This window comes from Chenopodium album, chromosome 5 (genome assembly GCF_948465745.1).
Source record: "Chenopodium album chromosome 5, dcCheAlbu1.1, whole genome shotgun sequence".
NCBI lineage: Eukaryota > Viridiplantae > Streptophyta > Magnoliopsida > Caryophyllales > Amaranthaceae > Chenopodium > Chenopodium album.
In genome coordinates, this window is record NC_137838.1 from 30,289,884 (window position 1) to 30,316,520 (window position 26,637).

Consider the following 26,637-nt stretch of genomic DNA (forward strand, 5'->3'; position numbering starts at 1 on the left):
AGAATTTAATTGATTTTTGTAACTTTACTTTTATTTCACCTCATTAATACAACAACATTATTTCAATTCACAAAAAAAAAAAAAAAAAAATAAATAAATAAAATAAAATAAAATAAATAAATTCTGACTTTGAACTTAAAAAACACAAATATTGCTTTTAGAATTCTAGCTAAATTCACATTCAGTCTTCCTGTAATTGAGATAGCAAGGCAAAGTGAAGCCTTTGACCCTCATATTGTGCACTTGCAATAAAAGGCCGCGCCTTAGCCTTCCATATAAGATCTTACTCTGTTTTCTTTTTACGCTAAAGTAAAGAAAAGATCGATATCTAGATATATAAACAATACAAATACGAGTACTATACAATCCATACATCACACTTGCTTAAAAATTACAGACAAACATCAACCTTGTCAAACTCCACAGGGACAGTTTCATCTCGGTCTCTGATAGATTTGAGCTTGCTATCATCTCCTTGTATGTAAGCATCTAAAAAGGCAACAATCACCCCTCCAACAAACTTTCTCATAGGCTCTCTACATTTTCCATTCTTACACAAACAATAAGTAGTAATTCCCCTGACTCCCTTAGTATCATTATCTAGCACGTCGAGATGACCATAGTCTTTTACAAGAAAATACCAAGCAGGACTTTGGCATTCCTCGAAAAAATTCTCATGGTTTACTCCTTTCGGAGCACAAGGAGGGAACAAAGGGTTCTTCTTTATTTCACCCAAACCCGAACCAATCACAAGCACAGGCATTCCATTAAGGTCAAAAGATTGTGGTACGTATGTTAAAACTGGAGGAGGTGTTTGGTTTCCTTTTCCCATTCCATCAACTGGGTCTATGCCTATCAAAGCTGATATTTTGAGAGGAGATGCTGTTATTTTGTTTAATGCTAGTGCAAATGCTACCTTGCCTCCGCGACTATGGCCTGAAAGTGCTAGTTTGTGTAGGTTTGGTTGTACATTCGATGGAAGTACGTCTTTTAATCCTTCTGATAACCAATTTATAACTGCAGCTGTGGCTTCTATTTCGTCTTTTGAGTCTGGTCCAGCGACGGAATATAGCTATAGATGTGAACAAACATAAATGAATTAGGATGCCTTGAATATAGTAGAACTAATTGAATAGGAGTAGGAAACAAACTTGAATCTATATTTGTCTAAATAGTAGTATAATAAACCCAAAGTAACATTTGGATTGATGCAAGATTGAAATGGTCCATTACCATATTAGTACTATAATAGATAATGAACAGTATTTGGGAAGAATAAAAGTTTAATTTGGGATAAACTAACATTACCATGCGATTTAAGTCATTTAACATTTGTTGATTTTTATTTATTTATTTTTTTTGATCTCATATTGCATATAAATCCTTCTCATTTCTTTCAAGCATTTATTGTGACTAATCAAATGGGCCATTAAAGTCTATAAATTTAGCTTTCTCTTCTTTACGTTTTAAATGTGTAATGCCAGGTTTTCTTGGTTGTGGGTTGAGGTTCTTAGGTCCAGTTTTATTCACCTTAAAAATATAATATTAAGTAAAAATAATTTTAGTTCAGTATAAAGAAGTTCAGTTTAGTAAAAATAATTTCAGTTTAGTAAAAATAATTTCAGTTCAGTAAAAATAAGTTCAGTTCAGTAAAATTATAATAGAAAATTAGTAAAAATAATTTCAGTTCAGTAAAATTAATTTAAGTTCAGTAAAAATAATTGAAGTTCAACAAATATAATTTTGTTTCCGTAAAAATAATTTCAGTTTCAGAAAAAATAAGGTGAAGTAAAGAATTAAAGATATCAAATATTAAAGAATGTTAATTAAAAGATTTCAGTTGACTCTATAGTCTATACGTTTAGAAATTAGGATGTACGAGTAATATCATGTTCTTTTTACTCTGTTTTTGTTATTGAAACGATATAAAGGTTTTTTTATTTTGAATTAATTTTCTTAAGCCCAATAAGATGCAAAAAACAATATCATCAATTTTAATATTCATGGGAATATTTAAAACCCCTAAACAAACATGAACCTACATGGACAATGCTACAATGCAACACTTGCCTTTTTTGTTGATTCATGAATATTTGCAATGCTTTCTATATATATATATATATATATATATATATATATATATATATATATATATATATATATATATATATATATATATATATATATATATATATATATATATATTTTATCTTTTGACAACAACAAAAGCTAAAGGAAAAACCAAAAACTAAACAGTAAAGCTATTTAAGTTGACCCTACAAAAATTAGCAATGTCATGAGCCTTAGCAACCTGGTCTCATCCCACTTTCCAGATGATGCAGGTTATAAAGCTATTACCCACACGTAGAAGATCTTGGATAGTCCAAAGCTGTCGTACCTCCCTTCTTTTTGGATGTTCAAGTAACTGAACTAGGGCAAGTGAGTCAGTGAACACAAGGACACGTTGGTACCCTTTCACTACTGCCCATTTCAGGGCTGCAACACATGCCATGATTTCCGCATGAAGAGAAGAGTGAGCTCTCCCATAGTCACCTCCCCCTTCCATATAGGTAAGGTGGTCCACCGAATAAACCCATCCCATTCCCGCATTTCCAGTTCTGTTTTGCCAAGAACCATCAACCATGATTGTAACCTCCAATCTAAAATCGATCGGGTGATGGATATCCTCCCTTTAACATCCAATGTTCACTCTTTGAAAACCCGGTGGCGCTTCAAAATACCCCCTAACCTTAGGCCTTACATCATCCCCCCATCCATTCTTCGCCAAACTGATAAATTATGCATCGCCATATTGTAGTTGCGGAACAAGTCCGCAAGATAACCCCCCTCATTATTAAAGACCCTACCATTTCTAGTTACCCAGAGACTCCAAAGAACCCCTATGAACGTACCTATCCGTTCACTCTTCTTTCCATCCTCGCTATTAAAAAGTAGGATATAATTATGAATCTAGTGTCTCAAAGGAGTAGATTCATCCAATTCAGATGAGATATGCAGGGGACAATTCTTCCAGGCATACCTCGCAAAAGAACACATCCTGAAAAGATGTTGATCGAAGGTTTTCTCCTGCCAAACCACAGGAATCACGGCAATCATCTATATCGATACCCCTTAGGACCAGGTTAGACTTAACAGCCAAGCCATTCATCACTAACTTCCAAAGGAACAAACTCCACTTAGGCGGAATATTAAGCTTCCAGATGAGCCTAAAAAACAAATTATCAGAAAAAATTTCCTGTTGCAAAGAAAAATCACTCGTTAGAAAAGCATAGACCGTTTTAACAGTATAGATTCCGGAAGCATGACTCCCCCAATAAAGAACATCATCCTCCTCAGTAGAAGGCAACTCCAATTCCAGAATCTTTTGTGCCGTACTCCAAACAAACCTATCCCTAATGATAGCCGCATTCCAAGAATGTGTATCCTGAATTATCAAGTCTTTCACTTTTCCCGACCCAACCCTCCGAAGAGGTTGATTTGATTTAAAAACCGGAATTGAGCCTTGCACCCATTTCATATTCGCAACTTTCACCTTATCCCCACTCCCTTATCTTCCAACAAAAGCCTCTAACCATTTTATTCGCCACATTAAACAACCCTCGCCTACCCCAAGAGACATTACTTCGAAGGCAAGACACATCACATCCTTTACAAAGTGAGCAGTTGTGAATAGGATCAAGAGAACGAGCCACTAACAACGTGGGGTTACAGTGCATACGAGTCACTTGTTTAAACAAAAGAGCATCTTTTAGGCAGGCCATTGACCTAATGCCTAGACCACCCATCCCCTTTGGCTTCTGAATAATCTCTCGTTTGACCCAATGCATACCTTTGTCACCCTTTGACCCCCACCAAAAACGAGCAATCAAGGAATCAATCCTATTTGTAATCGAGGTTGGCATCTTGAAGCATTTCATCTCATGAGAGGAAATGCTAATCAAAACAGTATTAATCAGAACTAATTTAACCGATTGTGACAAGTTCAGAGAAACCCAAGAGAGAATCCTAGCAGCAACCTTGTCTACCAAGAATTTGAAAGCATCCTTCTTCCTTGTAGAAAAATCAATTGGTGCCCCCAAATGCCTATCTAGAGCCGGAACTTAAGCAATATTCAAAATTGCCTTAAGCTCCCCTACTTCATCCGACTGTGCCAGCTTACTAAATTTTACAAAGGACTTATTTAAATTCAGCCGCTGACCCGAAATCTCCCCAAACCTAGTGAAGATATCCACCACATTTTTACAAGATGCAGGGGTTGCATGAAAGAAGACCATAGCATCATCGGCAAAAAATAGATGTGAAATCGATGGTGAACGCCTGGTGACCTGAATTCCTTTGATTAGCTTAATGTCTTCCGCCACTGAGAGCATTCGTGATAAAATATCCATGCAAAATAAGAAGAGATAAGGGGAGAGGGGGTCGCCCTGCCGCAACCCACACTTCGGCTTAAACATCTCCGAAACTTGGCCATTAATGAGAGTCTTGTAGAAAACAATGGAGATGCATTGTGATATCCACTGTACCCAAATTGCTGGAAAGCCATATGCCTCAAGGACTCTTAGAAGGAAAGTCCAATTAACACGGTCGTATGCCTTTGACATATCCAACTTGATCACCGCCTTTGTGGACTCGCCATTACTAGTATTGATTAGATGCAGGAGCTCATGGCTAATCAACACATTATCTTCAACATACCTACCTGGCACAAAAGCATGCTGAAACTCCGAAATTAGATCAAGCAACAACGATTTCATCCTATTTACCAGACATTTAGCAATAAATTTATAGATAGTATTGCATAAACTGATAGGTCGAAACTGTGTTGGCAATTCCGGGCAGTCCACCTTTGGAATCATAACAAGAAGGGAAGCATTAAACTCTTTTAACAAAAAGCCTGTAGAGAAGAAGGATTGTACCACCTGAACAACCGAGGTGCCCACCACCTCCCAGATGAAAAAATTCTGCTATATAGCCATCCGGTCCTGGAGCCTTTAAATTGTGAATTGAGAACATCGCCTTCCGAATTTCTTATTGCGAGAATGGTCGAATTAAGGAAGCAGCATCATCAGGGAAAATTGAGGGTAGCTCCAATTCCCGTAACACTAAGTCAACCTTTTCAGTTAGGTTATCCATAGAATCCATCAATGGATTATAGACTTCCCTCAAGGTATCTTTAATTGAAGCTTCCAAATTCTCCTGTCCATGAACCCAATTCTCATCATCTTTCCTAAAGGTAATGATCTCCCTTCGTTTTTGTCGCTGTTTCACTCTACCATACATCATTTTAGAAGGAATATCCCCTTCAACGATCCACCTGTCTTTCATTCGTTGTTGCCAGTACTTGAACTCTAAACTGCTACGAGAATGCTTTCTAATTTGATTATATTTTCAGAATTTTTTTGCAATTTTTCGCCTTTTAGGAGACGATTTATCATCTATCTTTATCCATAGCGACAACAAAGAAATTAGTCGCACGAAATAAGGACTAGCAATGAATTTTTCAAAAAATAGAAGGATTAGCAAAAGAAAGCGGAAGTTGGGAATGAATTAGGCGCACCTAATGAAGAATTAATGTTGCTGTGGGTTTTTTTTTTATTTATTTATTTTTATTTATTTATTTTTTTTTTTTTTTTGAGGAGGTTGCTGAGGAAATTTTAGTAATGGAAGAATACTATGATAGGGGTGCCAGCTAGAATAGGAAAAATTAAAAAAATTAAAACTGCGAAAGCTTAAATAATCGTAAACCTAAAGTTTTGATATCATATTAGATCTTGTAAAACTCTTCAAATTGGATTGAATTTCAGATCTAGGAAACTCAAAAGATAATTTACAAAATATATCACATATATTGTAAAATAACAGAATATCTTATCATATATTCTATAAGTTGATTTAACTTAATATTACTATGATTTAATTTGAGAAAGAGAAAAAAAATGGATTTAATTTCGTGCTAGCATTTCGATTTTAATCTCAACATTATTTCGTTATATCCACAAATTGAAAAAAGGAAGGTTTTTACGTTTTGATGTTTGGAGTAATGGTTGATTATTGCCTTGCAAATTCATAACTTTGAAGAATTTATAAGTTGATTGCCTTGTTGCAAATGGCGAACGAAGTTAAAAGAAGACTTAAGTTAATTTCCTAAAGATTATTTGATGGTTGTTAGTTTCAATTTTTGTAAAACATAAATGATTCGTTCATTACTTTTGTTAGTTATGATTCTATAAAATACAAAATGATTACTCAACATAAAAAAATTTAACTTAAAATAAAAAGAGGGAAAATTTTCGCTAAAATTCCATACAATGAACTTTTAATGCTGCTAAAATTTCATGTGGCACCAACATTTAGCTTTGGAAATTGTAATTAAAAGAGAAAACGTAATCTCCTTTTTCACCATTATCGCATACCTAAAGTTTCTTAACCTCATTCAATATAATAAAATTTGATAAATTCATTCGTCTACAGATACTAAACAATATTAAGTGAATATTTTTATTAGTAACTTGATACCAAGAAATATAATTCAAAAACAAGTCTATGGCACCACTTGACTCTGCATCTTGTTTCATTCAATATCGACTAGTGCAATAAATTTATAAATAAAATGAATGTATTGATTATTTGATCTTATGACTAATGTATTTTATAAGACTAAACAATACAATATTTATTGTTATTTTTTAAACTAATATATTTGAATAATATCAACATTTGATAATTCTTATTATAAATAATATTAAAATAAGTCACTGGGTATTAAAAGTAAACTAGGAATAGCTGAAATAAAATTGAAAATTATACCAATGAAATTAATTAGGGCTCTATTGTCATAAAAATATTTAGATAAAAAAATACAAATTTTATTGTACGCACACTTTATTGTAAAGGAAGAAACAAAAGTTAAAATGGTAAGAGATATATTAACATGGATACTCCGTATATAAGTCAAGAAGGGGTAGGTAAAAGTATAACATTAGTGAAGGGCTAGAAAGAATTGAAAAATAAAGCTACTAAAATAAGAATTTTATTTTCAAATTATAGCCTAGAATATATACAAGAAATTGAAATATGATTTGATATTAATAAAAGTGTTAGGATCTTGAATTCATTTTTCAATCTTAAATATATAATCAATGTGAGATATTTTAATAGGCGGTCAAATTTAAAACAATTTCAATTGCACACCGTCATTCACTAAGGGCATGTTCTCTTCATCGCAAAAAAAAAAGTTTTAGGTCTAATAAGTTCAGGTAATTTATAATAAGGTCCAATAAGTTAAGGAAGGTCTAATAAGTTACATTAAAATAAATAAGGTCTAATAAATTTCAATAAGTTCTAATCAAGTCTAATAATAAGGTCTAATAAATAGAGGTGTCCATTCAATTCATGGTTTGAATTTAGCCTAAATCCAATCCGATTTGAAATAAATTTTGAATTTCAATTATCAAATCCAATTCGATCTGAATTCCTCACCAAATTCAATCCGATCCAAACTGATTTAAAATTAGGTTATCTGGACCCAATACGAAAGTGCGAATTAATATACGTTGCAATTTTTTTAGGTCTAATGCGATAATAAAAATTAAAATACAATAATAAAATTAATTCTTAAAAGTATAGTTGTACACGATTAATAGAAGTATTGAAAACATAGGTAGGTTACATGATAAATATTAATAATTATAATCATAGTTTAGCATGATTAAATTAACAATACTTATTTATAAACTAACGATTTCATAATTTATTTCAGTTTTTTGGATTCTAACAAGATCAATCCAATTCGATTTGAACGTCCGAATTTTCAAAATAATTCAATCCGATCCGATTCGATTTAAAGTTTGGATCCGATCCAAATTAATAATTCTATTTTGATTGGTTTAAATTTCGATTTTAATTCGAATGATGGATACCCATACTAATAAGGTATAATAAGTTCCAATAAGTTCAGTAAGGTCTGATAATTCAATAAGGACTAATAAGTTTGATAAGTTCTTACAAGGTTCAATAAGGTATAATAAGTTCTAATAACTTCAACGAGGTATAATAAGTTCCAAGACTTTAAAATACAGTATACTGTGTAAGTTTTGATTTTTCAAATACAAATATGATTCCTTTAAAATTGATAGTATTTTTTTTTAGTTTTTAAATACAAAAATGATACTTAAAATGAAAATTTATAGAAAAATCAAAACGTGTCTATTTATACCTCCACAAGATTCAAACACAGGTGGACTATCCATAGTCATTCAAAGGGTTTGTTTGTTACTAGACTAAGGGGTATAAATATATACATCAGATGAAAACAAATTAATTTTTATAGTGTATCCATTGGACTGAATTTCCTGGCTTATTATTTTATGGAAATTTTAGAAAATAACAGCACAAAAAAGTCACGATTTTGATTAAAGCACCACAAAAAAAAAAAAAAAAAAAATCACGGTTTGAAGTTTGGTCCACATGTTCCACAATATATACCATTAGTTTTATTAATTTCATTTAAGGCTATAGTGTGTATAAGAATTTAAAACATATTGTACGGAGATCTCAAAGTGATACGTTTATCAAATTAGATTATATAAACACAAGAATGATTCTTTAAAATAATAAATGTTTTTAGGGGGAAAAAAAAGGTTTTTTCATGGCCCAAGGTTCGAATAATGAATGTGTTTGTATAATACAACATTTTGATAATGTCTAGACCATCGGACTAAGGGGGTATCAGCACATTCATTAGATTACATATCAATATATATTATTAGTTAAATAGGTTCCTTTTTTATATTTATCAATTTTGTAAAATTTTAACTTATTAACATACTTTTTGTTTTAAATAAAATAGTTATTAAATGTAAAAAATTTATAACTAAACTTATAAGTTTGTTTCCTTCACAGAAATAAAATAATTAAAATACAAAATAAAAATATGTTTTTGTTATTCTAATATTTTAAAATTAGATATGATTCTGTAAAATTGAAAATATTTAACACCAAAAAAAAAAAAAAAAAAAACATTTTACACCGTTACAGAGTTCGAACGGTGGTATCATGTACACTAAGGTAACTTTTATTCTAAACCATTGGACTAAGGAGTATCAGCACGTTCATTATGTGGAAAAAAATTTATTTATTAAAATGTATGTACGAGTGTTCCGGCGAAACTTTGATGTCAATTACAATTTCGGAATTTTTTTTTTTTTGTCAAATTTCAATCTCCGTAGCAGCAAACATTAAATCATTTTCTTGCTACAATTTATACGAAAATTGTAAAACATCAACTTTAACCAAACTTATTTACTTGCAGCATATAATTCTAAATTTATTTTTGTTTTTACACATCCACAAAAATTTTATTCAAATTAATTTATTCTTCATGCATATTATCACTACAATTCATTTTAATAATTGTAAGCCACCGCGGGTACGGCTAGAATCGACCGGAAGATTACATAAAATTGACCGACGACGTTCAGATTTTCATCGGATAAATCAGTCTGTATTGCACCGGGGTCAAACTATTCAACGAAGAAATTAAGATTTCTATAGTGTTCGTCATTCGTTATGGAGAGAGATAAATTTGAGGGGAAACATTAAGAGAGAGAAAAAAAAAATTAGGAGAGAGAAAAAATGAGGTGAAAAATTAAAAGTTTTTTTTTTTTTTGGGGGGGATTATATTATCCCTCCGTTTTTAAATACTTGCTCCACTTTCTTTTTCCGGCCGTTTTTAAATACTTGGTCCATTTCCTAATTTGGAAAGCTTTTACAATATTTAATTAATTTTTCTCACCAAGTGGACCCAACAATCTTAATTCCATATTCTCTCTCCTTCAATTCTCTCCAATACTTTTGGGTTTTTATAATTTTTTATTTTTCCACAAACCTCACTACCTCTATATTTTATTACTTTCTACAATTTCTCGTAAAACTCTGCGCATGAAGAAATGGAGCAAATATTTAAAAACGGAGGAAATACTATTTTAATTTTGGTAGATGAAAGGTTTGATAAATTTCAAAATTCATAAGTTAAAATTTGAAAAACAATGTTTAAAATTCAAATGAAAATGAAGGTGACTGATACAAAAAAAAGATTCCCAATCAACCAATGAAATGCTTGTGTACAAGATTCCTTTGTACACTGAGTGTACTGCTCCCAATTAGCCTTATCAGATGAACAAAAATCATTTTCACTATTTCCAAATAGCAAACAACTTTAGATTTCCTATGTATTGTTAGTCCGTGCACAGAAGTCTAGCTAAGTAGCATATTTTAGATTTTTCAGCATAAACATGTAATTGGTTCAATAACATTTTACAAATAATGAAGCATAAGTTACCTGTGGAGCAATGACCACAAAACCATGAGAAGCAACATGATGAATAAGTTGTGAGTAGAAATGGTTGTATAACACATATCCATGAAGCATCAGCAACACCGGGAACTCGCCACCCTTTAAACACGACGGAGTTCCGATCAACAGCGGCTTCGGTGGTGGGTTTGTCTTATTGTTGTTAAAGTGGCTTTCTGCTTTGATTCTAAGAAGGGCAGTGGGATAACTTCCATTATCAAAGACATTGGTTCGATTAGCAAGTGTATCTGGAGAAGAAATTGAGGTAGAAGAAGACATTGTTAAATAATATCTCTTTCTTTTTCCTTACACCCCACTTTCTAGTGTGATTTTTTTCGTTTCTCTTGGATAATAAGTTTTCTATCTTGTGGCCTGTATTCGTTTTCATTTTCTCTTCTCTTAGCTTCGTCTCAGTAATTAATAATTTAACTTCTGAATGTCAACTTTTTAAAATTTGTACCTTTTTTTAAAAAAAAATTTTACTAGCAACAATTTGACTACGAATATTTTTAAATTTTATTAATAATCGCTCATATATATTATAGTGTAGCCTCTAAGTATACAAATTTATCCTCTAATTCTACTCTCCAAGCTTAGTTAACTAATTTAAAATTTTGTAACCACATTATGGGACGAAAAAAGAATTTATTTTGTTGATTAAACAAAAAGTATATATAAGGCTCAGATAATAATAAAAAATTAGTTATTAAAAATTATACTTTTACCTACCCCTTCTTGACTTATATACGGAGTATCCATGTTAATATATCTCTTACCATTTTAACTTTTGTTTCTTCCTTTACAATAGAGTGTGCGTACAATAAACTTTGTATTTTTTTTTTATCTATTTTTTAGGACAATAGAACCCTAATTAATTTCATTGGTATAATTTTCAATTTTATTTCAGCTATTCCTAGTTTAATTTTAATCCCCCGTGACTTATTTTAATATTATTTATAATAAGAATTATCAAAATGTTGATACTAGTCAAATATATTAGTTTAAAAAATAACAATAAATATTGCATTGTTTAGTCTTATAAAATACAATGGTCATAAGATCAAATAATCAATACATTCATGATACTTTTTTTTGAGTTTTAAATACAAAAATGATACTTAACATGAAAATTTATAGAAAAATCAAAATGTGTCTCTTTATACCTCCACAAGATTCGAACACAGGTGGACTATCCATTGTCATTCAAGGGATTTGTTTGTTACTAGACTAAGGGGTAAAAATACATACATCAGATGAAAACAAATTAATTTTTATAGTGTATCCATTGGACTAAATTTCCTAGCTTATTATGTTGGGGTTTGGTGAGTCCGACTCACTGCGGAAACAACCCTGACCCAAGGAACCACTCGTAATTAATAAAACCATAAAGCATAAATAAATAAACACAAGAAAAGGAAAAACGAATCATACCCTTGAAGCGAGCTTCGCCCTCTCAAAACGGGCTCTTACTTGAAAGCCTTGAGCACCGCAAATGCCGTGCCTCCAACGGTATCCACCCACAAAGGACGAACATGACTTTTTAGGTCTGCTACCTTGGAGTTAGCAAGGTCCGACCAAAACCCAAGTGTTAATGGAGTTTAAGAGTTTTTCCAAAATATGGAATGCTCTTTCTAACTCCCACTCAAGCACTTTACTCCAAATCCCAAGGTTTGTATTTATAGAGGAAAGTATGAGTGGGAATTTCTATCCCATCAATGTGGGATTCATGAAATTCCACAAATTAATTTAAAGCTAAATTAAATTAAATATATAAGCAAGTAATAAATCAACAAGTGTCCTAGTCATATGTAAAGAGGAGTATGGACCACTTGGAGAGGAGGGGACCATACTTGCTCCCCACTCCTTCCTCTCCTTGTGACACTTGTCCACACCAAAAAGCAAGCATACTTACTAGCTTCCCCTTTCTACCCGACCTAGGCCCACGGCCCAGCTAGCCTCGCACCGTGCGGGCTGCTAGCTGCTGCCAGCTCGGCCCAGCACACCCACGCACATCAGTGTGGGCTGCTGATGCCGAGGGCGCTGCTAGCTAGCCACGCACATGTGCGGGCCGCTAGCAGCAGCGCACTGCTTGCGGGCTGCTGGCCGTGATGTGCTAGCATGCCTCACACATGGTGCGGGCTGTTAGCCACGCCTTGCTAGCATGTCTCGCATATGGTGCGGGCTGCTTGCTCGGCTAATCCCCTAGCACTCGGGATTCCGATGCTAGGGGTATTTTTGTCATTGTTGATTTATTACTAATTTGTCGTCTCGTCTTTTTATTATTTTTTACTCGACTTCCGACGCTCGGTTTTGACGCTCTAAGCTCGAATTTCCGACGTCTAAATATTTAACACTCGGGCGACGAATTAATTTCTTCCGAATTAATTCGTCGAGTCGGTTCGTATATTTTGCTTGGGTGTGTCCCGAAGGGTTCAGTCAAGATTAAGCTGTAATATTTATTATATTACTATTACTGATCGGAAGCGGCCTCCACCCAGGCATTCCGATCACTTGACCTTAATGAATATATTAGCTTTCTAATAATTCTGAACCCGCTATAAGAATAATACACTTGTTCGAAGGACACCATTCCTTTCAATCTCCCACTTGTCCTTCCGGACAAGTGTGCATTTAGTGTATAGCCTCTTTCCTATGTCTCTTCATGTCTTTTCTTGAAATACAAAGTAAGGTTGCTCGTCATCTCTGTTACGTCCAGAAGTGTTTCTCGAAATTCGAGTTTGACTGTCAATAAGCAGATGATTTCTAAAATCCATCTGAGCACGACCATGCATTTTCACAGTCTCGCTCTTCGAGAGGCCTTGTAAACAACAAGACATGTTCCCTATTGTTAGTAGGGGAACATTTCCAGTCTTGTAATGTAGCTTCTCTTACTAAGAGGACCTAGTCGCCCGATATCTGTCGTTATAATCCCCAGTTACGGCAGACGTTTGGCGGATACCAAAGCGGACTAGTACTCAAACAAGAGACCTCTCACTACTCATGGTCAAGGAAAAGAGTTCCGATAGTAATAATGAGAAAAATACTTATGACGATTTTTTAAATCTCTTAAAGTATTCTCATAGGTCGATCCAGTATGGTTCTAAACCAATACCTGTGCAAATGATTTATATCCTCATAGCACAAGAAACGGTGCTATAAATCATACTACACACTAATCTCTAATGGTCATTAATCGTCCAAAAAAAAATATGACCTTGATTAGGGATAATTTTCGATTAAAATATTCAATGTTCACTTAATAGGTGTTTCTTTATCCAAGCCATTTACTTGATACCCTATTTTGAATATTTATTAAAATTGAATGGACTCATTATTTAATTCTAAACCATAATTAAATAGTTTTGTGGAATATTTAGAAATATTTTATTCCACTATGAAACATCACAATGTTTCATCTTATGATAAATGGTTTTTCCCAAATGTTTTAAGAGTAGTACTCTTCATAAAACATTCATAGAAATCACACTCATATTTGATATGCTTGATTTCTTTCATGCAATTATGAATGTTCTCGTTCACTTATTGCATAGGTTTAGTTATAATTACTTTGCAAACCTTAGCATCTTCATTATCCACCATTTCCATAATAAGATGATAAAATTTTGAGAGTGTTAATGGATTACATGTGATTCAGGATTTATTGTCCAAGCAATGGCTCCCACTCATTTTCATGATTTGAGACCTTCTACTTGACAACCTACAATCATCAATGTTCAACAACGAACTTTTCCATTTAACATCTATCTTATTATTGCCTTTAAGGCAACAATATTCTCAACATATGTTTTAGTAGACTCTCCGATGATGCCTTGCATGGATTCACTCCAAACGACTCACAATGATTTGGAATACTCAAATCACTTACGATCATGGAAATTTATCTTAAATTTCCGCACATTATACATGGATGCATATCCATGTTACCATTCTCCAGCCACGACACTTCTTGCCTCGTGCTTATAATTGGCTTCCTTGCTAAGGATCTAATCCTTGTTAAGCTTTGTGCTTGCAACATCAAAACTCAAGTTGTATTTGTTTCCATGCGTCTAGAACTCATCCAACTACTTATTTAAGTGCTATGGATGTTCTTGACTATAATCTAATGATCTAATACTTAGATTAATGTCGACTTGTATTATATACGTACTTCACATGCTCTAAGCAAGTAAGTCGTCTGACGATTCCATATCATAGCTTTACATGATGGATTTAATTCTAGAATGATTCTCAATTCTATTCCATCCATGTGACATTTAGCTCATTCAGTTACACTGAGTCTTGCCAAAATGTTCGCTATGTGATATGGTTGAAAGTCTCTTACTAGAGTCTTTCTTGGTTGACTTAGTATTTAGCCTAGCTTATACTTAGTTCAAACATTTACTTAGCTTCATACATATATGGGTCGAAAGCCTTTCAAAGTCCTTCATGTTTAACATGGTAAATTCCTTTACTCATTTAAACATTTAATTAAGTCTATACCATAGAACTTAATTCCCAACATGTACTAAGTATCGTCTTTAGCTTGGTCCATTGTCGAAAATACATTCAAATCTAAGCATTTAGCATTTGATAGAGTTCGTAAACTTTTCGTTGGACCTTTACTTTTGCTCCCACTAAACTTCTTGTTCATCAGAATTTCTATGTTTCTCCATAAGTCAATCCTCTTATTAACTTTATGAGAAAACACGTTCCAATTCCTTCATGCAATGCTTCCTTTAATCCCATGACGGATTCCATGTGCTTGCTTTCAAATCTAGCATTATTTAGATTTTCAAAACCCTTAGACTATTCCATAGTCACTTCCAAGATCCTATTTTGGGAAGGCGGTTGTGGTATCTATTTTGCCATATTTCATATGTGCAATTTTGCTAGATCAATCACGAAAAGACTTAAGCATCCCGATTGGTGAATAGGTTTTTATTAAAATCAACTCCTTGAAATTAATTATATCCTTTTCAACCAATCTAGCTATGTATGCATATACATTTCAACATTTATTAGTTTTCTCCTTGAAAACTTATTTGCAATTGATGGATCTTTCATCCTTCATGCAAATTAATCAAGTTTCGAACATGATTTTCAAACATGGAGTCTATTTCGGATTTTCATGGCCTCTAACCATCATTCGGAATTTGGATTTGTCGTAGCTATCTTACAAGACATTATTCCTTTGATTGTAAGTCTTAGGTTTATTTCTAACTTAATAGAAAATTTATAGGATTCAATCCAGGCCTTTGGTGAATCCTATACCTATACGGGGTAATTGCATCAAACACTGAGTTTTAAGGCGCTTTCAAAGCCCTTTTATCATGTTGATCTTACTCCAACATTTTTAATGTTTTGTGAGTAATGAATTATCTTTTAAGGCACTTGTAAAGTCCTTTTGAGTATTCTTGATCAAGCATTCTCATGAAGTCCTTTAAGGTCTTCCGAGATTCTCAGTTCTAGTTTGTTGCTAAGCTCGATGGTCATCGAGTTCATTTTCCTCCCACTTGTCGTTTTGGAAACGTGTTACTTTCCAGAAAGACACCACTTAGAGCAACAAACATTATGTTCTCAATTAGGATGTGGAGGTAATGCTCGTAGTCTCACTTGAATGCTTACAAAGAGACATGTATATTGTCTTTGGGTAAAAGTTCGTTGTGAAACAAACAGTTAGCTCCTACTTGAGCTATCTTTAGTCTTTATTGAGCCATTCAGCTCCTACTGAGCCACCTAGCTCCCACTGAGCCACTTAGCTCCCACTGAGCTAGTGAACTCCCACTGAGACTAAGAGCCTTAGACATATACTTGAAAAGACTTTTAGAAGTTATTTCTATCCATAACTGAATATGGCGTCCTTTCTTAGCTTCGACATATTGTTTAGTGTAACATTAGTCATTTGTTCAAATCTTTAAGAACTTTATAGGAAGGGTTGTGAACCATCATCGTTTGAGTCATTTTCCAATGACATCGAGGTCTCCGTGAGGACACACTATGTTCTTTGTGGAGTTCTTTATGAAAATTTCCATTCATAACTTTGAGATGGTCACGCTTGGATCAAGCAAACATTGCTCGATCTAATCTAGAAGTTTTGATATCTTGCCAAGTCGATTCTGTACTTCACTGGACTCTTGAGCTACTCAGGTTAAGTTTGTTCACATTTGATGAATATAGCCATATCCTTTCAAATTCTTTGTGAAACGTTGAAGTAATTAATTCCTCTTTAGCCTTCGGAGTCAACTGTCTATACCAAGAACAATAGCTCTCTGCTTTGTCGATTTCAACAACAAAGACTTGCTTGTCTTAGAATGATTCCAAATCGAGCAACTATCAAGAGCCTATCTAATAGAATCTTGAGTACGTTCTTGTCGATATGACATTGCTAAAGATGTTTGGAACGCAAATCAAGCCCATGACTTGAACTTAGTGAGTTAATCATGTTAGGGAAATGTTTGTTTATAATCAAGCATTCTTGACTCAACGCTTAGATAACCATGCCATTCAAATAAATCTCGCAACTATTGCTCATTACTTTGAATGTGAGTCTTTCTCTGTGTAAACGGATCAATTGCTGATTATGGAACATAATAACCATGATTTGTTCCAGCCTTTGGCTTAAAAGTTCTTTAAACAAAACATACGACCTTACAACTGATGTAGCTCTTCCTGCTTCATTCTAAGCTTGTAAGTCGATAACTTAGCTTAACTTCAATAGTTTGAGGTCACTATCATAGTGGAACACTCAAGCAGTATCCGATACTTGTGAAGATAACGAATTGCTAAGTTAACTACAATAACATGAACTCATGAGTTGAAATGGAATCTAATTCCTTTTCTTTGTTCCTTCTTTCCTATATTTCTTATCAAACAATATCTCATAATCTTACTTTAAGAATTATTTCTTTAAGCACCTTAAATCTTATACTTTGTTAGGCATAATCAAGCACCTAGTGCGCCGTAAAACAAACTTCCATCTTTTCCATTAATTCTTACTCGAATTACTACATCAATGAGTCCTACTCAATTATGTATGATGCGAAAAGATACATTGGTTGTCAAACATTGACAATCTTGAGTTTGCAACTCAATACCTCATGTTTTATCAAAACTACCTAGTATTTTGAATACATGATGTCCAACCGTCCTTTCGGACTTAGTTATAAAAGTCATTTATGAGAATTGTATTTTAGAAATGCTTTTCCTGTCTTTGAGAACTATTCTCAAGGATTTCCTTTACCAATCATGGGAACAATATTATTTGATTTAGAATACTATAAATATAAGTGCAAAGTATAACCATTTATCAAGAACATAATAAGTTTGAAATTTAATAGCATTCATGCAAACTTCAATCTTATTAAACGTCTTATTTACGCATAAAAATTGTCCCTATTTGGCGAAAATAAGGCGATTCCAAGATCCGAAGAAACAAAGAGTGGTTAAGCATGCTTTGGCTTGTCTTAACACTCAATCTTCTAAGGTAAGCATTGCCTTGCTAATGGCTCTAAGCCACTCTTGGTTAGATAATCGTCGCATCTAATGCATTTTTGACGATGTATCTATTTTGCCACGGTATGTGAGGACTCCTCACTCATACCGATGAGTTCAACCAAAACCAACCTGCACACCTCGTGTGCCTTAAGAGCGTTGGAGTAGTGATGGCACCTCGCTTAGGCGTAGCCTACCATCACCCTCGTTCGGTTGGTAAGTGTTGTTTTGGAAAGGCAAATTTGACTCAATATTTTTAGAGACCTAGGATTTCTATGTTGGTTGATTTAAGTGAACTTAACTAATCATCGCAACATAAAGTAAACCTAAAAATGCTTCTAACGAATAATTCACATGTATATAAGCATAAAATATAAAGCGAAATAATAGATGCATATTGGCAACTAGCATGACCCCTTGAATTCTTCAAGTCTTCAAAAGGTCTTCATTTGCAATTTAAGGCTTTATCTTCCAAGATACGCCGTCTTCAAGACTTAACCAAACTATGCAAATACTAGTGTCTACGACTAGGAATAATCTAAATATTAAGGTACAAAAATACTTAACGGTGCGTAGACCGTATTTAGATTTACAAAAAATACATAACGGCACGTAGTCCGTATTTTCTATCCTAATCGGGTCCCACTAGTTGCCATTTCATGAAACCTGTAAGAGAGAATATACATTCCATTCATCCATTCACTATTTGTGAATGGCCCATGCAATTTACAATATCAAACAAGTAAAAAGCATTTAAACAACGCGCGCACTAGTAACTAATATAGGTGGTTAATCCGATTAACACGCCTAATTAAAACTAGTCAAAGTTGTTTAACCGATTATGTAATTGACGTCATTAATAATTGAAGCTCCCACTAAATTCCGCATTTCCCTTAATTAATCCAATTAATTAAGTCGGTAGCACCCAAACTTGTCAAAATAAAATTTTGTCAATGCCGCTCAAAACCGAGGCCTAGCCTCCCAAAATTTTAATTAAAATAAACAAAATTAATTTAAATAAATAAAACGGCAAAGTAAGCAAATATTAAGCCAAATGCATTTCAAGTGGCTTTCGCTTTAAGCGTTTTTCCAAAAAAACTCGAATAATTGCGGCTCGTGCAAACCAAGCACACTACGCCAATTCGCCTCACCGCACCAAGCACATACACACACAAAAGCTCCGCACACACGGCCCGCGGCAAGCAGCCTTGAGCTGCTGCCACTGCCGCACGCACAGCCATGGATGCTGCTACGTGGCTGCTGTGGCCGTGTGCTGCTGCCGCGCATATGGCCGCACTTAAGGCGGGGCAACCACCTTGGCAGCCACATGCGGGCTGCTATGCAGCCCGGCTAGCCAAGTGTTGTTCTTTGCCTTGTTTTGCGTGCCATGGCCTCGGGATTTGATCCCATTTCGCGAGACATAATTAATTAATTCTAAATTAATTTTAAAACTAACTTAATGAGCAAAAATGAAAAAAATTTAAACAAGTCCAACTTAATAAAATTTCAAAGTGCAAATAACCAAAATAATTCCAAGAACCATTCTTAATTAAATTGGTTTAGCTTGGTGCAATAACAAAGTTGGGGCAATTTCTCACTTTTAATTTAATCAATTTAAATTAAACTTGAGAATTTGACAAAGTAAGGGGAAGTTGGAAAAATATGAACTTTAATGTTCAAATGAAAATTCCAACATCTAAATTTTGTGAATCCTTGAAAATTATATCTTCCAACATGAAGATAACCAAATTTCTATCACAAAAATTGAAACTTTATGTTTCCAATCAACTCAAAATGATTAAAACAACAAAGTTTAACACAAAATAACATGGAATTTAGTGGTTTTTAAAGTTTCAATCACTTATCACAAATAAAGATTGAATCTTTAACACTTAGGAAGCCTCAAAACAAAAATTTTCACACTTAAAAGCAATTAGTTTGCAATTATGTGAAAATAAATCAACCTTTAAGCATCAAATACTACCAATTAAGTGTGCTTTAAGGGGACTTAAAAATGAAGAAAATAATGGAAATAATCAACCACATAATCAACAAGTTATGCCATTAATTTCAAGGTTAGAAAAGACTTAAAATTTTTCGTCAAAAACGAAAAATCCCTCGAAAAAGGCAATTCTGGTCAGAATTTGGCTAAAATCACAGCTCTGAAGGGATAAAAACCTTTCCAGAACACCTTTTCCACCCAAAATTCACTATTTTTGGGCGAAAATCTGGGTTCTGGGCCAAATTCGACATTAAAAACGGGATTAAAATAAATAAAACCGAGCTACTAATCTAATTAGCAACTTAAACCAGAAAAATAAGCCAAAATAAACCTTGAAAAACATGATTTATAAAAATAAACGAGCGGGGCTCCGATACCGCTGTTGGGGTTTGGCGAGTCCGACTCACCGCGGAAACAACCCCAACCCAAGGAACCACTCGTAATTAATAAAACCATAAAGCATAAATAAATAAACACAAGAAAAGGAAGAACGAATCATACCCTTGAAGCGAGCTTCGCCCTCTCAAAACGGGCTCTTACTTGAAAGCCTTGAGCACCGCAAATGCCGTGCCTCCAACGGTATCCACCCACAAAGGACGAACACGACTTTTTAGGTCCGCTACCTTGGAGTTAGCAAGGTCCGACCAAAACCCAAGTGTTAATGGAGTTTAAGAGTTTTTCCAAAATATGGAATGCTCTTTCTAACTCCCACTCAAGCACTTTACTCCAAATCCCAAGGTTGGTATTTATAGAGGAAAGTATGAGTGGGAATTTCTATCCCATCAATGTGGGATTCATGAAATTCAACAAATTAATTTAAAGCTAAATTAAATTAAATATATAAGCAAGTAATAAATCAACAAGTGTCCTAGTCATATGTAAAGAGGAGTATGGACCACTTGGAGAGGAGGGGACCATACTTGCTCCCCACTCCTTCCTCTCCTTGTGACACTTGTCCACACCAAAAAGCAAGCATACTTACTAGCTTCCCCTTTCTACCCGACCTAGGCCCACGGCCCAGCTAGCCTCGCACCGTGCGGGCTGCTAGCTGCTGCCAGCTCGGCCCAGCACGCCCACGCACATCAGTGCGGGCTGCTGATGCCGAGGGCGCTGCTAGCTAGCCACGCACATGTGCGGGCTGCTAGCAGCAGCGCACTGCTGGCCGTGATGTGCTAGCATGCCTCACACATGGTGCGGACTGCTAGCCACGCCTTGCTAGCATGTCTCGCATATGGTGCGGGCTGCTAGCTCGGCTAATCCCCTAGCACTCGGGATTCCGATGCTAGGGGTATTTTGGTCATTGTTGATTTATTACTAATTTTCCGTCTCGTCTTTTTATTATTTTTGACTCGACTTCCGACGCTCGGTTTCGACGCTCTAAGCTCGAATTTCCGACGTCTAAATATTTAACACTCGGGCGACGAATTAATTTCTTCCAAATTAATTCGCCGAGTCGATTCGTATATTTTGCTTGGGTGTGACCCGAAGGGTTCAGTCAAAATTAAGCTGTAATATTAATTATATTAATATTACTGATCGGAAGCGGCCTCCACCAAGGCATTCCGATCACTTGACCTTACTGAATATATTAGCTTTCTAATAATTCTGAACCCGCTATCAGAATAATACACTTGTTCGAAGGACACCATTCCTTTCATTTTTTTTAAGGAAATTTTAGAAAATAACAGCACAAAAAAGTCACGATTTTGATTAAAACACCACAAAAAAAAAGTCACGGTTTGAAGTTTGGTCCACATGTTCCACAATATATACCATTAGTTTTATTAATTTTATTTAAAACTATAGTGTGTATAAGAATTTTTAGCATGTTGTACGGAGATCTCAAAGTGATATGTTTATCAAATTAGATTGTATAAACAGAAGAATGATTCCTTAAAATAATAAATGTTTTTAGGGGAAAAAAAAAAGATTTTTTCATGGTCGCAAGGTTCGAATATTGAATGCGTTTATATAATACAACATTTTGATAATGTCTAGACCACCAGACTAAGGAGGTATCAACACATTCATTGGATTACATATTAATATATATTATTAATTGAATAGGTTCCCTTTTTATATTTATCAAATTTGTAAATTTTTAACTTATTAACATACTTTTTGTTTTTAATAAAATAGTTATTAAATGTAAAAAAGTTATATCTAAACGTATAAGTTTGTTTCCATCACAGAAATAAAATAATTAAAATACAAAATGGTTTAATAAATTAAAAACTTTATTAATATATAATGATTCAAGGGAATGTTTTTTATTCCATTCACCTATTCATGTGGTTAAGGAACTTCTTCATTCTCTGGTGGATTTTCATCTGGAGCAGGTTGCTTTTATTTGGCTTGCTTTTGAGTTTCTTCTTTACCCCTGTCTCTTATCAATCCAATTTCAAATTCATTATCTTTTTCCTGTTCCTGTACACTCACAGACTGGTTAACTCCATCAAATATTATGTTAATGCTTTCCTCAACACACGTTGAGCTCTTATTGTAAACTCTGCAGGCTTTGCTATCAGAGGCATATCCATGGAATATGGCCTCTTCACTACTTTCATCAAATTTGCCTAGGTTTTTCTTACCATTATTATGTACAAAGTACTTACAACCAAATGCTCTAAGATGAGATATGTTTGGCTTCTTTCCCATGAAAAGTTCATAGGGAGTTTTGTTGATGATGCTTCTGATTGTTACCCTGTTAAGGATGTAACATGTTGTATTCACGGCTTCATCCCAGAAGTTCCTTAGTAATCCACTTGCAATCAGCATTGTTCTAGCCATTTCCTCAAGGGTTCAATTCTTCTTTTCTACAACTCCATTATATTAGGGAGTCCTTGGAGCTGAGAAGTTATGATTCATGCCATTTTCCCTACAAAACTCATTGAATCTTGAGTTCTCAAATTCAGTTCCGTGATCTGATATGAGGTGGACTATGGAGTGACCACTGATTTTCTGTATCTTCTTGGCAAAGGCAACAAACTCGTTAAAAGTTTCATTTTTACTAGCTAGAAAAATAACCGAAGTGAATCTAGAATAATCATCAACAATAACCAAAACGTATTTCTTGCCACTCCTGCTTTGAATTCTCATGGGACCACAAAAATCCATATGGATTAATTCCATAGGCTTTGTAGTGCTCACCATTTTCTTCAATTTAAAAGATGAGCGAACATGCTTGCCTTTCACACATTCATCACAAACTTTGTTCTGTAGAAACTTGATTATAGGGAGTCCTACAACCAAGTTCCTTGACCTCAGTTTGTCTAGTGATGAAAGCTAGCATGTCCGAAACATTTATGCCATAGCGGGGGATCATCTTCAACAACACTCAGATATGTAAGGTTCTTCCTTGGGATTAAGTTGAGGTCGACAGTATATTCTAGAACAACTTTTCTGACTTGTTGTTGATGATGTTGCAAGAGTTAGAAGTAAAAATTACAGAGTTTCCTTTATCACAAAAAATGTGATATACTGAGCAAATTGTGCATTAAGCCCTTGACCAGGAACACATTATCAATGGAATGAGATTTTGATTTTCCAATTTTTCTTTTTCCAATGATCTCGCCCTTCTTATTATCCCCAAAGGTTACTGTTCCTCCAGGGTAGTCTTCTAGTGAGAGGAATTTTGATTTCTCATCTATCATATGCTTTGAACACCCGTTGTGGAGAAATTACGAGTTGTTCCCCCTCACTAAGACCTACAAGAAAACTAAGCATTAGGATCAAGAACCCAGGTTTCCTTGGGTTCCTTAGACGTGGATGCAATATCATTTTTCTTGACCCACACTTATTTTATATTTCTTTTATCAGCTTCTTCTCTTATTCTACATTGACCATAAAGATGTCTAGACTTACGACAAAAAGTGCATACCTTCATGTTAGGAAGCTCAACATATTTCTTTTTCTTACTCTTTTTCTTGGTCATATAACCAAGTCCTTCAACTCGTTTTCCTTGAGCTTCAGCTATTCACTTAGGTGTGACTTTTGGGTCAATACTTCTATTCTTTCTAGCATTCAGTTCTGTTTCAAGTTGATCCTTTTGATTTTTTAAATTCAAAAGTTCATTTTTCAAATTTTCAAAATCAACATACCATATAATCACTTGAGGAACTGCTAGAACTGATATCAGAATTTATGAGCTTATACTAGTTAATTCAACATTCAGAAGAATACTTTCATTCTTGATTCTATCAACTATCTCTGTTATGTGTTTATACTTGATGTCCAGTTCTTTGAATTTGCTTTGGGACTTATCATAGGCTATTTCCAACCATGTTCCATGTTTTTTGCAAATTTTGAAATCCTTCTGACATTTATTCAGTTTCACACAAGTATCTCTAAAGAATTCTTCTTTTCCTCGACACATATCTATTAGGACATTTTTAGAGAGAGTTTTAAGCTCTTTAGGATCAAGAAATACCTCTTTTTGGAGTTCTTCAAGGTAGGCTCTTTCATCATCTGATTTAGCCATCAGAAAAAGATTAGTCGTCTCCTTATCTAGTTGGTCATCATCTTCTTCTTCACTGTATGAATCTCTCCATGCTATTATTATAGCTTTCTTCATGTCTGACTTGTAGTAGTTTGCTTTGCTGAATTTTTCCTTTCCTTGCTCCTTAGGCTTTCATTTTCCTTAATCATTTTCCTAGAGGGGACAGTCTCTGATAAAGTGATATGGGGATCCACATTTGTGGGAGTTGTAGTCAGGTTTTGGATTTGAGGTCTTCTTCCCGAGGTTCCTTACGGTGCGGCATTTCTTGAATATCCTTTTCAATCTTCGCACAATAAAGGCAGCCACATCTTCGTCCAATTCTGAGTCTTCCTCCACTTCAGCCTTAAGAGCCAACCCCTTGTTCTACATGGATTCATTGTTGACTCGAAGGTGCAGCTCATGAGTCATGAGTGAACCTGCTAGTTGTTCGATGTTGAACTTGGTAAAGTCCATCTCCCATCCCGTGGAAGACTTATGAGAACCTTCCTAACCTGCTAATCTATAGGAATCTGTCTACCAAAGGAAACCAACTCATTTATGATATTAGTAAAACAGGTCAGCATCTCTAGGATGGTTTCCTTTGGTTACATCGCAAATCTTTCATACTAAGACATAAGCAGATCGATTTTTGAGCGCTTAACCTCATTGGTTCCTTCATGAGTAATCTGCAGCAAATCCCAGATTTCCTTAGCGTTCTTGCACCCAATAACAGGACTGTGTTCGTGAGGTCCAAGTCCAAAGTGGAGCAATTTCACATTCATAGCATTGATTTCCATTTTATCAAAATCCTCTTCCTCTTATTCAGACATAGGCTTAGGGATTACCACATTTTGAGCATTTGTTTTGGTGACTTTGAAATCACCTACTTCAATGACCCTCCAGACTTGGTAGTTCTCTACCTTGATAAAGATCTCCCTATGGTTCTTCCAGTAAGTATAAAATTTTCCATTGAACATAGGAGGCCTTTGAGTTGAGTATCCTTCCTCGATCTTTTCATGAGTGTTCATATTTTCCAAGACCTTTCTTCTTCATGGTTTCCTAATATTCCTATAAGTTAGGCTCTGATACCAATTGTTGTTTCAATGAATACTACAAGAAGGGGGGGGGGAATTTTAGTATGACAGAATAATCTATCTTTTTGCGGAAATAAAATTAAGTAAGCTTAAGGAACTGAAAGTGCAAGAGAGGTTTTACGTGGAAAAATTCTTGGCCCTAAACAAGGAGAAAAACCACGACCACTTGAGATTTTAGGAAAAGAATCCTCACTAAAATAGGGAAATGGACCTATTACAAACTAATGACTCTAACTTCAAGTTCCTCAACGAACTCAAAGCCCCGAGGAACAAGTCACCCAACTTGTTACTTTTCTCTTCTCTTACTCTATTCTCTTTCTCGTCTCTTTCTCACTTCTCTATCTCACAAATAGAAGTTCACTCAAACTTCTCAATTCCCCAAAATACAACTCGAAAGAAGAAATAACTCTAATATAAGAACATAAGAACACTCTATTTCACTAATGTGGAATTGGACTCTTGACTTTATTAAAGAAAGCAAAAGCTAAAAACTTATGCGAGCAAGGGTGAGTTTTTCCAACTAAGATAAAAAACTATTTATAGAGCAATAATTGCACTGGAAAAATCTCTTTGTGCAGCAACTCCATTACGCCACTACTCCAACCCACTAAGAAGATCATGTTCCTAAATTCAAGGGACATGAACTCCTCAATGTGCTTGACCATGATAAGAAGGAGATCATGGGGAGTAGGCCGCAAGTTTTGAAAAACTTAAAATCAAATTTTATTTAAGAAAATATATTTCAAAAATCAGAATAAAAATAAAATCTTTTTTGGTTAAGAAATTAAAAGATAAACGTTAGAAATTAACTTTGTTCCTTAAAACAAGCTTGGTTAATAAAATCAATATTAGACCCATTTTAAACATGTTTTGGGCTTGAGACTCACTAAACCCAGCATCGCACGGGTAGTACCAAAATAATTTTGACACATGAATAGGTGTGAAGCCCGTGCGATGCACGGGTTAGTTTACATTTTTTTTTATTATTTTTTGTAATATTATTATTATTACTATTTTTATTTTGTATTATTATTTTTATTATTAATTTGTTTGGATATTATTTTTGAAGGAAACACTTGTTTTGATTATTTTAATTAATTTACTTAAAAATATGCTCTCGTGTTTTTTTCCGACAAAAAAATTAATTAAAAATTAAATAGGTTTATTTGACTCAACTATTTCTTTAGTACCACCAGTATAT

At 34.3% G+C, this 26,637-nt stretch overlaps 1 protein-coding gene across 1 annotated transcript; it reads right to left on the reverse strand.

Moving 5' to 3' along the window:
- Positions 1-310: 310 nt before the first annotated feature.
- Positions 311-10,708, reverse strand: LOC145632049 (chlorophyllase-2-like). The gene is made up of 2 exons (XM_081684316.1): positions 10,361-10,708; positions 311-1,072 (listed from the first exon to the last, which is right to left on the reverse strand). Exons 1-2 carry the CDS (start codon positions 10,649-10,651, stop codon positions 392-394), a joined length of 972 nt encoding a protein of 323 aa, XP_081540442.1. The 5' UTR covers positions 10,652-10,708; the 3' UTR covers positions 311-391.
- Between the last annotated feature and the right edge of the window lie 15,929 nt (positions 10,709-26,637).

Bases quoted from the DNA above. Each gene is read 5' to 3' on its own strand.
- LOC145632049 (XM_081684316.1), bottom strand. From the start codon at position 10,651: ATGTCTTCTTCTACCTCAATTTCTTCTCCAGATACACTTGCTAATCGA. The intron at 1,073-10,360 runs GTAACTTATGCT...TCACATCTATAG, and splicing joins TTGTGGTCATTGCTCCACAG to CTATATTCCGTCGCTGGACC.